The sequence below is a fragment of the Heteronotia binoei genome, chromosome 3, assembly GCF_032191835.1.
Source record: "Heteronotia binoei isolate CCM8104 ecotype False Entrance Well chromosome 3, APGP_CSIRO_Hbin_v1, whole genome shotgun sequence".
In the NCBI taxonomy this organism is placed as follows: domain Eukaryota; kingdom Metazoa; phylum Chordata; class Lepidosauria; order Squamata; family Gekkonidae; genus Heteronotia; species Heteronotia binoei.
The window spans coordinates 146,584,970-146,598,204 of NC_083225.1; the positions used below are offsets into that span (position 1 = coordinate 146,584,970).

The following is a 13,235-nucleotide window of genomic DNA, read 5'->3' on the forward strand; positions in this document are numbered from 1 at the left end:
GAGTTCCCCTTCACTGTGCAACCACCCCAAGTTAAAATTCAGCTTCTCACATTAGCAATGACTTGGACAACCCTGTTAAAGGCTGCCTCTGGACAAGTACAAAGGACAGAGGTTCTCAATTACTTCAACCCATCCCATGTACAAGCAAGAGCAACTGATTTAAGGTGTGTGTGAGGAGGAGCTGAATCACAGTATCCTTTGTTAAACAGAAGACTTCATTACTACAGATTAAGTTGCAGCACAGAGAAAATAGCTATCACACCTACTGGTTACAGATCGAATGAAAGAAAGAATTATAAATTTAAGCTAAAAATCATACAGAAGTATTATCTCCAACTCTCCTCCTGGATAGCTGTGGACCAAGTAAAAGTCCTTGACCCCACCTACCCCCTGCAGAGGAATCCAATTTCCAGCATTTGAACAAAGACTAACAGATGTTTCAGCCTTGTAATCCTTCCTGCTCTTTGTTGATGGGAAGCCTCTCTCAATTCAGATTTAGACAACTTGCCCCATGTGGAAAGGTGCACCTCAGTCTCATACAACCATCCTAGAGCACATGTGTTTCACACATCTCCATACTAAGATCATATTTTACAACAGCCAATGATCTTGCCATCCCTGACAGGTAGGCAAATGGTTATCTCTTTGTGGAAATACTTGTTTTGCTTGCTAACCCCTTTGTGCATTTTATGTGTCTCTTCCCTGGAAAATTAAACAGCTGTCAGAATCCCAAGACTCCCTAATGCAATTCATAGCACTTTGCATTCCAAAATCATAACAGCAACTACTTCTAAAACTCACTGCAAATAATAGAGAGTACTGAGGAGGGAATGTGCACAATAACAATCTACTGAAGCTTCAACAGTATGGCACTTTAATTTGTGAACAGCTTCACCAATACGTACCCAAGGATTGCAAAATCAATTGATGGATGTTATGCTTTCTGTCTAATGTACTCAACAATAGAAAAAGGCACACAGCTAAGATTACTGGAAAATTAGTGTACTAAAATTCCTTATAATAGTGTACAAAATGCATAACATTGAAACATACACAAAGTGTATAAATACACGTGTACAGTACTTGTGTGACAAGCAAGGCTCATGCAAAAACCGCAATGCGGATCAAGACTACGAACTATATATCATTCTATATCCTACTGCAAGCTGCACGAAGTCTGATAGGAGCCAGCAATGTGAGACTCGTGGCGAGAAATACTTCTGAAACTATTGAAGCAGAGTCACCCCTTTCTGAATATCCAACGAAGTAGACCAGTGAAACGGCTGGCTCCAGCATGCAGCCCCGTCATCGGAACGTGCCAGGGTTTGTTTGCTGCACCTTTACCCTCTTACTATTTCTAAAATGTGGACTGGGTCCAGATACAGACTTTGTGCAGCTTGCAGTGGGATATAGAATGATATATAGTTCATAGTCTTGATGCGCTTTATTGCGATTTTTACATGAGCCTTGCTTGCCACACAAGAGTACTGTACATGTGTATTTATATACTTTGTGAATGTTTCAATTTTATGCATTCTGTACACTGTATTATAAGGAATTTTAGTACACTAATTTTCCAGTAATCTTAGCTGTGTGCCATTTTCTATCGTTGAGTCCCTATTCCATGGCTTCCTCTACGTGCTATTTTCTGTCTAATGTAAGCAAAGATTACTGGCAAGCAGCAAGCACTAAACAAGCCATCTTTGACAGAAACCTTAACATTGTCTATTTTTTTTTATGATGAAAAGCTTTAGATGAGAAAAACCGCACATGGTTTGAGAAGTACACACATCCCATTCGTACCTCTCAAATAGTGGCAAAGTCCTTCAGGATACATATGCAGTGTTTATCACATGATACATGCAATTTTCTATACTCAAGCAGTATCAGTGGAAAAAATTTGTTCTGTGATGCTTCCTGTAGTCAGATGAATTATACAACACCAAACATGCTTCTCTTCAGGGTATCCTGTCCTAGAGTCTTGGTTTATATTGAGATGAGCTGTGAAAAGGATTGAGGAGGTGTGAAAAGGACTGAGGGACAAGCTTTTTACCTGGTCCCAAAGGAATTTGATGGCCTCCTCTTGCACCACTCTTTGAAGTTTTTCTTCATCCTTTTCTTTTCTTAGTCTAAAATAGAAAAGACCCAGAAGGTAAGTTATTTACACTAGAAAGAAATTTAAAATACCTTAAAACTGTTACCTCTATCCAATTGGCCATATTTGTTGCAGTATTTACATTACAGAGTTACCATTAAAACTTCATCACTCTTCCCTTGTACCAATTCTTGTTCTTAGAATGATAAATACTAACTCCTTCTTTGATATAGTTATTGAGGACTAGGACTTTCCTTCTTGTGCATTAAACATTAATGTAATAATTCTGCAAGATAAAATCAAATCTTTTGTTTCATAGAAGAAGAAAACGAGATTGGATTTATACCCCGCCCTTCACTCAGAGTCTCAGAACTGCTTTCAATGGCCTTCCCTTCCTCTCCCCACAACAGACACCCTCTGAGGTAGCTGGGGCTAAGAGAGATCTTTTGAGAATTGCGCTGGAATAGGGATGGGCATGAACCAAGAACCAAACCGCAGTTCAAGCACAAACTGGTTTGGTTTATGATTCGTTTCAAACTGGTTCATTTGGTTGCATCATTCCCAAACAAAAAAGCAAACCACATTTTTTCCAGGTTCATTTGGTTTGTTTTTGCAGTTTGTTCTCCAGACAGCCTGGTGCCGAATCAATCAATTCCTAGGCAACGCTGGGGAAAGCCCTAAAAACCCCCAAAACAGTTGTCCATAACTTGATTGACAGCTCTGGAAGCCAACCACAGGGCTCCCATTCTGCTCTATGCGAGCAGATTATATATCAGTATGATACCACACTCTGACTCAGCTGCTTGTACTTTGTAGCACAAAGAGAAAAGAGTTATTTCAGTTGTTGTTTGCTGCATGGCTGATTTAGGGAGGGCTTTGAGGGACTCCTTTCCCTCCTATACATTGGGACAATTTTTTAAACACCTCTCCCAGATGAGAAGGTGTTCCTTTCTGTGGTTTCAGGGACTGAACCTGAAGCTAGAGCTGAGCTTTCCTGGGGCCATTTGCTTTGGGGGGGAGATCTATAATTTGGACATCCCAAATCCAATCTTCACCAAAGTTGAAGAGCTGGTGGAGGAGATCCTGCTAAAGACTTCCTGTGAGTTTGGTGTCTCTAACTCATGAGGGGGCTGTTCTACCACCTCCCAACAAAACACAAACCAACACAAACCGCCATTTTCCCAGTTCATGCCCATCACTACTCTTGAGAGAACAGCTCTGAGACAACTGTGGCTGACCAAAGGTCACCCAGCAGCTGCATGTGGAGGAGTGGGGAATCCAACCTGGTTCTCCCAGATTAGAGTGTGCTCCTAACCACTACACCAAACTGGCTCTCTAAAATCTTCTATAGATTGTAGGGCTTTTTGTTTTTCTAGTTTCCCTTCACCTTCTCCATAAACATAACCAAAGACAACATCTGAAGAAATAGTACTGAGCATGCAACAGCTATTATCTTGCTATCTTACAGTTAGAAGCTAGATGTGTTCAAGGTTATATTGAGCCTCAGTTTGTGATAGTGTAATGTCTAAGTTTCACCGTGAAAAAGCAAATAGGACTGCTGACTTACTTTTCTACTTCTTCAGTTAAATGGATAATATGTTCCTGCATTCTGCTGAGTCGTATTTCATAGCGCACCTCTTTGGCTCTGAGATGGTGGTTCCTAGTGTAATATCCTCTCCAAAAGGCTTGAAGCTTTGTGGCTGCTGTATTCATTTCCTGAAGTGCATCATCCTTTTGAAATAAAGGCGCAGGGGCATCTGCAGATCTTTCTTCTAGATATGTAGCAGGGCAAGCAGTTTTGATTACGTCTTCTTCAGGTTCATGCAACAGCTTGACATGACTACACTGAATACAGTCCTTGGAAGATGCCTGGCAGCTTCCAGTATCAGTGGGTAGGGTAACAGTGGCCCCTGATACACTGCAAGTGGACAACACGTCTTCTTTTTGCCCTTTCATTTGAGTTTCCATAGTCTCTGCTGATTTGATGGGATGCTCTTCAAGAACCAAAAAAGTTTTTTCCTGCTTTTCTTTATCTTGCTTATTCACCTGTTTTACAAACCCAGTGTTAAGATCGTCTATATTTTTTGTATCACTAAGTCTCAGGTCTGCAGTAGTAGGAGACATCGGTGAGAGCCCTGAAGCAACAGGCATAAAAGTAGACTCTGAGGACAGAAGACTACTGTTTAGCTTGTCCTCATCAGTTTGTATGTCTTCTAGATAAAGTTCCTCACAAGCATTTCTTTCACCTTGTGAAGAAGCTGGAAAAATATTTGTAATTGCATAGGAATGATCATCATTACATCTTGGCCCAACCCAGGAATTCTTTTGGATAACAGGTTCTGTAAAAACAAAATAAAACAGGAATTAGAGAGCTTTTGATATTTTGTAATGTGCTTAGTGAACAGTACCTATTAACAATCAACATGATCTACTTTTCCCTCTCAGACCTACACAGAGCACATGATATTTCTCTACTGGCTCTCAGATAAGTGTATGCTGTATTAGTAATTTCCTTTAGTGGAAAGCCTATCCACGCTTCAGAGAACTCCACTGGTTCTGGCGTTCTCTAAAACTGAATGTGAAGGCCAAATGTGCTTCAAGCATGAGAAGTACTCACAGTACGTAGCATGCATAGTCACAAAGGGGAGGAGGAGAAAGAAAAGGCTGGTTTTCCACCCACTATGAGACATCAGAACTTTAAAGTGGTGATTTGAGCACAAAGGGTACATATTGCAGTCTGCATTGGCTAGATAAACATTAACAAAAATACTTCTGGAAATGTTCCCCCCTCTCAAATAAAGAGGAGGCATATTCGCCTCTGCCTTTCCAAATAAAGCAGCATTGGTTTACACTGACCCTGAGATACTGCTTCCCACCTCTTTACTCAGCAAGTACATTCTCCAAGTTCTTATAGATTCTACTCTTTTGCAAGTTTCCTACCACACCATACTCCCTCTTCTCCTCAAGCTACTATAATGTGTCATTTTGCCCCTAGGCAAAAGAAACCAGGGCTACAAGTAAAGTGTACAAGGAATTCTACCACCAGAAGATATTAAGCAACAACAGTGAATATGACTTACCTTGTTCAGTCCTTATTTGTGGCACATGAGCAGGGCTGTTTGGCTCACTGGTAACAGGCACCCCTTTATTCCAAGACAAGGAAACAGGGATCTCATCAGCTTGGCTTTGGTACATCAGTTGCCTCTGGTGCAACCTAAAGACAACAATTAGAGACTGGCTTGGTTTCGCTATCCATGGAGCTTATTGGTACTTAGTACTTCCAGGCTTTCTGGAAGAGCTCAATTAGCAAACATGAGGTCTTTCTTGTGAAAGCCACTGTGTCAATGATTTGGACTAGGGGAGACCTACTCACTATAAAACTCATGGGGTGACACTGGGCCTGTCATTCTCTCTCTCTCCTCCTAACCTGTTACTGTGGGGATAAAAAGAAGGTGGAGAGAATCATGTACGCAGCTCTGGGTTTCTTAGTTGAAGAGCTGGTGGAGGAGAGCCTGCTAAAGACTTCCTGTGAGTTTGGTGTCTCTAACTCATGAGGGGGCTGTTCTACCACCTCCCAACAAAACACAAACCAACACAAACCGCTATTTTCCCAGTTCATACCCATCCCTACTCGAGAGAACAGCTCTGAGACAACTGTGGCTGACCAAAGGTTATCCAGCAGCTGCATGTGGAGGAGTGGGGAATCAAACCTGGTTCTTCCAGATTAGAGTCTGTGCTCCTAACCATTACACCAAACTGGCTCTCTAAAATCTATAGATTGTAGGGCTTTTTGTTTTTCTAGTTTCCCTCCACCCTCTCCATAAACATAACCAAAGTCAACATCAGAAAAAATACTATTAAGCGTGCAACAGCTATTATCTTGCTATCTTACAGTTAGAAGCTAGAAACACAGGATAAAAAATGAACTAAAATAAATGCTTCAATCTCTTGAACACAAAAAGACAATTCACTGTGTTTATATCTAGTGGTACTTGGGCTGAAGTTGCCACATTACCTAGGTTATCCTTCGTGTACTTCTGCTGCTGAAAACAGCTCTCTATTTCATTAAGTTACTTACTAATGACAAAAAATAATTGTTCTTACCTTTGTTTATGTAGTATTTTTTCCAGTTTGGCATCCTCTGCAGTTTGGAGTCCAAACATAGTGGTAAGAGGGCAAACACTGGCAAGGTACTGTACTAATGAAACATGTTGGCCTGGGCGAAAAGACCTTCCCTTTCCTTGACTGTAAAGCCACTCTGCTTTCAAACTAGAGAGAAGTAAAAGAACAGCAATTATAGCAGCAAAAGTATTTACAAAACAATTTTTATTCAAAAATATGCACAGCATGATTTTAACCACTTGTGGATCCAGAGGCCTTGCATTCATTATAATATTTTAATATAGTTAGGTTTTTCTGGTCCTGTGGTCTTCCCAGGCCACCAGGGTGGTCTCTTTGACATTTTTTTAAGAAGACTTTTCCCTAAAAGGGGTGGGACTAATCTTTCTCTTCCATCTCAGAACTCCAGGAAAGCCCAAGATTGGCCCTTGCCCATTTTGAAGTGAAAATGATACACATTTCTGAGTAAAAAGTAGGGATCTGTGAGCAACCTTCCTCCTCCAAAGCTTCCCCCTCCAAAACATTTCCTTGGGATTGGCTGGCAGGGTAGCTGCTGCTGCTGGGATGTGTGCTTGCAGGCTGGGGAAACACAGGCCATGCCCGCATGTTCTAGCAAAGGACTAAGGGGCACATAAGTATTAAGAAATAAGTTCAGTTAAGGTGTGGTATTCTTATTTGTTTCCTTTGCCTGGCAGCCTCAAACCCCTAAGAGCACGAATGGGAAGTGTTACTAGCAACTTTTTGTACTTTCTGGCTTTTCCATTCTAAATGAAATCTTAAAATAAAACCTTTAAAAACTTTTGCGAGGAGTTCTTTGTATTCCTCAGACTCTGTGGCTGATCCAGACAGCTCCTCATTGCAAAAAAAGGAGCTCTGCCAGGTGAATTCAAGGCAAAAGGGTAACGGGGTAACCTGGGTCCCTCTTAAGTAAAGGCAAACCCTTCCAAAGCCTGGTTGGTAGCTTACCAAACCACTACCACCCAGGGATTAAGCAGGGCTTGTTGAAAGAAGGCAAGGGGGAAGGGGGTATAGGGCACTCTGCTGTGCAAGAAAGATGCTCCAACTGATCCCTCCTACTCCAGAGCCCATGACAGTTACACAATAAAATTTAAATAATACAATAAACCAATTAGCAATACAAACAAAACTGTTTATCAACACAAAAAAACCCTATTTATCAACACAACAATCACATGGGAAAACAAAGCTTGATGTCTAAGTGCATGTTTTTAATTAAATGGTGGAACAAATATAAAGATGTTATGAGGCAGAATTCTGTCTGCAGGGAACCTGAAGCAGTCAATTATCAAAAAACCCTCTCTTCCAGCTTCCCACCAATATCACCTCTTAAAAGAGGCCTAAAATAGAGACTCACCAGGCAAACACAATCAGAAGGTGATAACCTAGCCACACATGCAGTGTAGGAATCACACAGTTTCTTTATGTGTGTGTGTGGGGGGGTTGTATATTTTTAGGCGTGCGTGTATCTGCACCTAGAAGTCATGGTGACTTACCCCTGTACTAAGGGCTTGGAGGATATTCAGAGAGGTGGCTGAAAGCCTGCCTCTGTCCTCTCAACTGTGTTATTTCAAGGACAGTCTCCCATCTAAGTACTAACTACAGTTGACTCTGCTTAGCTTCTGAGATCTGACTAGATCAGGCTTGCCTGGGAATCACATGGTTTCATTCTATTTCTGTACTAGCCAAAGCCAAGTAAAACACTGGTATCTTAGACTTTACAGTTGACAGACAGTAAGCCATATAAAATTAGTTAACATCTGAATAATTGTGATGACAGAAGCAAATAGCAAGAGTTAAGAGTTTCCAAGTCTCCTCAGAAGAAACAAATTTCCATTGATCCAATTCTAACTGATAAGCTTATTCATCCGCTGCCATCAGAAAAGCTGTTAACAGTAATACCAGGGTGGATTTGATGCAAATCAAATCAATTTCAGTCATGATTTAAATCACTAGTCAGTATGACTAGATTTAAATCATGGTTTTCTACATAAAGACTCATTCTGCTCAAAGTTTTCACTTTCATTTCTACTGCTTGCCCCTTACTTCTTACATTTAGCTCCTTGTGCAGATCTATTCCAATCTTCTATTGCTTGAAGCTTAGCGCTTAAGAGGAAAGGGTTGATTCTGTGTACACAGATTTGCAGAGGAACAATGGGATTAAAGTCTTTTTCTCAACTCTTTATGTTTATTTTTAAACACTTTTACTGTGAAGAAGAGGTATGTTACCTCTGCAGGCATAAATTCATAGTTTTGAGAACTGCAAAATGAAGCATCTGTGATAGTATATTCCAGACAAAAAAAGTTGCCCAAAATAATCTTACAGAACCTTGAGGGAGCACATGACTTTGTTAATGGATTAATGGAATTCATATAGCAAAAAAATTAAAGACTGCATGAATTTAAACACTAGCACCTCATGCTACAGAATTAAAAAGTAATCCATATTTCATGATGAATAACCTTTGGACTATAACCTATCTTAAACAGAAAACTATCTTCAGATAAATTTTTCCTCAAAATGCATTCTATTTTTTAAAAGTCCAATTTAAGTTTTTTAAAAAAACAAATTAAATGTTAAGAATCTGATTTTTAAAAATAATTGATTTTTATTCACCCTTAGTACTACCCATAGTGCATCAGACCAGAACAGTTTTATCTACAAAGTGTTCAGAAACTGGCCAGATGAGCTGGTATGTGGCTTGTCCACCTTTTCTAATGAATTAAGTTGTGACAATCAAACAACCTGATAACGATCCTGCTGCTCTCTTTAATGCTTTGGTATCTCCACAGAGCATGGTACACCTCGTTCAACTCTCTTTCCAAGGCTAGTGTGGTCAGCAAGGTCAATATAGAACCCCTATTTTAAAAGGCTCTTGCTGCTGACTTTTGATTTTATTGATATTTCATTTTGAAGATTTTTTTCAACAGAAGGCTAAAATATTTAACCACATGAAAAAGCTCTGGCAGACAGCAGTAGAAAGCAAAGAATAAAGCTCTCTTTACATCAATGTCTATCGCATCACAGGACGCCAACGACAAGTTTTCAGTCACTAGCACTCTTGCAGACTCCCTGAAATACTGCCCACAAGTAGTCAGTTAAGCAAGAAGCCTAGCTCTCTGCTAGGCCAAAGGATACTTAGGAGTGACTGTGTTAATGGCTAGGCCAGATATTTGATTTCAGTGCAAATATAGCCAAACACAGAAACACTTGTACAACCAGGTGGCAAATCCCATGGAGATTTCTGGAATGTCACATAATCCAAAAGTTCTCTAAATCCACCAAACAATGAGACTTTGTGCTCCTGTGATCTACGCTTGACTAGGTAAGGATCTCTACATGGCAATACAATACTGAAGCTGCTTCTAAGAAGTCACCAAATTCAGGGCCAGTAAAGGAACATCATGTCAAGCACACATCAAGCAATGTGAAGGGCCTCTGACAAACCCAGCCTACATACTAAAGGCCTACAAGAACTAGGAACCTGCGAGACCAATGAAGGAGTCCTCTTGGTACCGCTATGAGAAAAAGTTTTACTCTGCTCTCACCAAAGATCACATAATGCACAAAAGGCTCGAAGTATATCAGATCATGAAATTAATGTCCCTATAATAAATCAAATATAATCCATTCTTGTTTCATGTTGTTATTTCACAATTCTATACAATACAAACATTCATATAAAATCTTCCATTAAATCATTAAAGTCCCGTATTGCTGGCTTAAACAGCTCTGGATTTATCACAGGTTCACAGATCAATGTTTCTGAAGCATTACAACTATAGACAGAACCCCCAATTGGGGAAAAGCCCATCAGAAATCCTAATTATTATCAAGTGATGATCTTTTTGGTGAGACTGAACTTGGTTAACATAAACATGAGTCCCTGGGTTAAGTCCCTTTTTGGACACCAGTATCTTCCTCAAAAGAGCCTTATATTCAGAACCCCTGCATGTCAGTTTCACTTCTACTGGGAGCCCTCAATGAGGGAAAGAAAAGCCGTCTATTCCGTTCTCTGCTCACCAGGAACTGGAGGTTCTGTCTATATGTTTTGTATGAAAATATGCTATGATGGACTCCAAGGGTTTTAGCTAAGCAGCAAGAAATCAAGACAGCTGTTAAGTCACATGACTAAGCTGTGATATCAGAATGCTTAGAATTCTGAGGAATTGGGGAAAAAAGAAGCAGTGAGACAGTGAGTTGAGAGGGTTGGTCAGAGCTTTCAGACCTAAAGAGCAGATCTGTGAAGGAGCAGCCAGTTTGAGGGAAGTTGTTGCTAGAGACTGAATTCTGCTAGTTACCTCTAGAGAGAGAGGGTAGTTAAATAAAAGGAACCCCAAACAGGAAAGCTCCTTGGTGTCAAAAGAGTCACACACACTTCTCAGAGAAAGCTTTTACCTGGCAGAGAAAAAGACTAGGAATCTGGAAAGGCAGCTTGCCAAAGGGCCTGGGTAGAGGCAAGGACAGTCTCATAGGCCAGATGAAAGTGAGGTAATTCTCATTCTGTATAGAGATTACCTGGAAGTCCTGACTAAGAGAGTATTAGGAACAACAAGTGATATTAGCAGGACAAGTGGAATAACATTGTGTGCTCTCAGAGCAACAAAGTAACTGCATAAGCTGTACCAGCTTGCTGGGGGTAGTGTAGATGACTGGGGAAGGCAATGGCAAACCACCCAGTTAACAAAAAGTCCGCTAAGAAAATGTTGTGATGCAACATCACCCCATGGGTCGGTAGCAACTCAGTGCTTGCATAGGGGACTACCTTTATCTTTTTAGAGTGAATTAAAGTGAAGCCTCTTGAACTAAAACAAAAGTCTGTCCTGTGTAAATATCCCAACCCTGCCTGTGTTTGTGTGAATAAAGATCTATTCTGTTTGCTGCTCAAAAGCTGTGATGCCTGAATTTCTGAGGAGAATTTATGAACTACAGACATCAACCCCCACAGAAACAGTGTCAACCCAAAAAGGGTATAGGCCAGATTGAAGGAATTTTAAAATAAAGTTTTGTTTTTATTTTGGCAGTGAGCTACCACAAAGATACTTGTTACACATCAGCAGTATAGCTGAAGGAAAGAGGTGTGTGTGGAAAGGGGGAGAAAGTAGAGGTCACTGTAAAGAGGCAGTCAGTCAGAAAATTAGACAGAAACTGATCAAGTCTTTAATGAGAAACCACTCAATGTCATACATGCATTGTACGGAATTGTAAAACAACAACATGAAACATAAAAAATGGATTATATTTTATTCATTATAGTGACATTAATATAAGTATTCTGAAGTCTACTCATGCTGGTGGTTGTAATTTCATGCTCAGCAAAGATCACAGCATCATAATTCTTCAGTCTCACACTTTAGGATGTCTGGAACAGGGGATAGTATATCTATGACAGTGGCATACACAGACTAATTTTCTTCCCCTAGGTTTGTGCAAAACTGAATTGATTTATTTAATCCCTAGCAACATTCAGCCAGGTCTCAGTAAATACACAAATGTTAGCAGGTTCTCCTAGAATTAAAGAAGGAACAAGCACATTCAGTGACCAGACATCCAGCTAATATAGTACGAACAGTTGCCCCAACATTCTTTGTTCAGAATAACTTCACTGGTTGCCTGTTTTTTCCAAGGCTTAATCCCAGGTGCTAATTTTGACCTTTAATGTCCTAAATTAAAGGTCCCAAATGGCCTGGAATCACAGTACCTTAAGGATTGTCTGTTCCCACATGAACCTGCTAAGCACTGGGATCTTCATATCAGACTCTGGTTCATGTGCTGCCACCTTCAGAGAGGAGGTTGGTGGCCACTTGAGTCTCAGTTTAGGATACCTGGATAGGGTCTTTTCAGTTGAGGCACCTTGTCTGTGAAACACCATTCCTTTATTTGACTACTTTCCAGTTTGGTGGAGCTTTGTTGTCAGGCCAGGAATTTTTTTAAAAATCATAAAATATTTAAACTAGCAGTATTACATTTTATTGGCTTTAAGTTTAGTAAAATGACAATATTTTTTAAATGGCTGTTGCACTGAGATATTTTTGGGCTGAGTAGTTTCAGTTTTAGGTGCTAAGTGTTTAATGTTGTTTTGTGCTGCCAACTGGCTTTTAATTATGGTATTGTGGGTTTTATTGGATTACATTGCATTTAATTGATACCAGAAATCACCTCAAGTGATTTTAATCAAAGAGAGCAGTACAAACATCTATGTTGACCACAGAGCATTCCCACTCTGACCATATCTCTCATTGCCTCACCAAATGGATTACTAAACCACACTCTCTCCCAGCCCTCTCTGTTATATTTGATTTTATTTCATAAGAACCTCAAAAGGGAAGACTCTATTTACCAAACTAATTTACGTAACTAAGAAGAAGCACAAGATCTTACTCTTTATTCTGATTACAAAACTGAGAGTTAGAGGAGAGAATGGAGTTAATGGTAATGGAACTTGAGATATATGTTTTGTCATATTCATTACCCATTGCTTACCTTTCTTTCTGAGAAATCACATAACCATCAAGGACTTTAAGACTGAGACACCAACTAACAATGTATGGCCGATAGTCAAATCCTGGGATGGAAGGAGTGGCCATCACACAAGGATTATTCATAATTGACAACTGCTCCAGCTCAGGGAAAGAAGACAAGAAGGAAATCTGAAACAAATAATAGGTTTGTTGATCAAATAGTACTAATTTAATATCAGGTGCTGTAGTTTTAAAGATTTAATACCATTTACAAGCCAGTTATTTTATTTTCTGTGACTTACAGTAGGTCACATGTCATGCTAAACATCATGATTAAGCCTCAACACTAATGCCTCTGTAGCATTCCCTCACACTGTGATTTCCTCCCTCCTTAACAACACTTTTCATTTTGGTGGCCAAGCACAAACCACAGTTTGACACTTTAGATTAACCACAAAATCAAGCTGGATCTTTTCAAAGTTCAGTTTCATCACAGCAGAGAAGAACCTCCTATCTCTGGTCACACCTCAAAAAATATTAT

At 39.9% G+C, this 13,235-nt stretch overlaps 2 protein-coding genes across 3 annotated transcripts in view; one reads left to right on the plus strand and one right to left on the minus strand.

Annotated features, from left to right (window-relative positions):
- RPL24 (ribosomal protein L24) overlaps positions 1-13,235 on the plus strand; it is a 362,759-nt gene that overhangs the window by 322,809 nt on the left and 26,715 nt on the right. The window lies entirely within an intron of this gene.
- Positions 1-13,235, minus strand: part of CEP97 (centrosomal protein 97) — a 34,651-nt gene that overhangs the window by 1,321 nt on the left and 20,095 nt on the right. For both annotated transcript variants that reach the window (XM_060234580.1, XM_060234582.1), the window contains exons 6-10: positions 12,717-12,883; positions 6,200-6,364; positions 5,176-5,309; positions 3,663-4,434; positions 2,054-2,129 (exon numbers count right to left, since the gene is read on the minus strand). In XM_060234580.1, the coding sequence (XP_060090563.1) occupies positions 2,054-2,129; positions 3,663-4,434; positions 5,176-5,309; positions 6,200-6,364; positions 12,717-12,883 (1,314 nt within the window). The remainder of the gene's footprint in view (positions 1-2,053; positions 2,130-3,662; positions 4,435-5,175; positions 5,310-6,199; positions 6,365-12,716; positions 12,884-13,235) is intronic.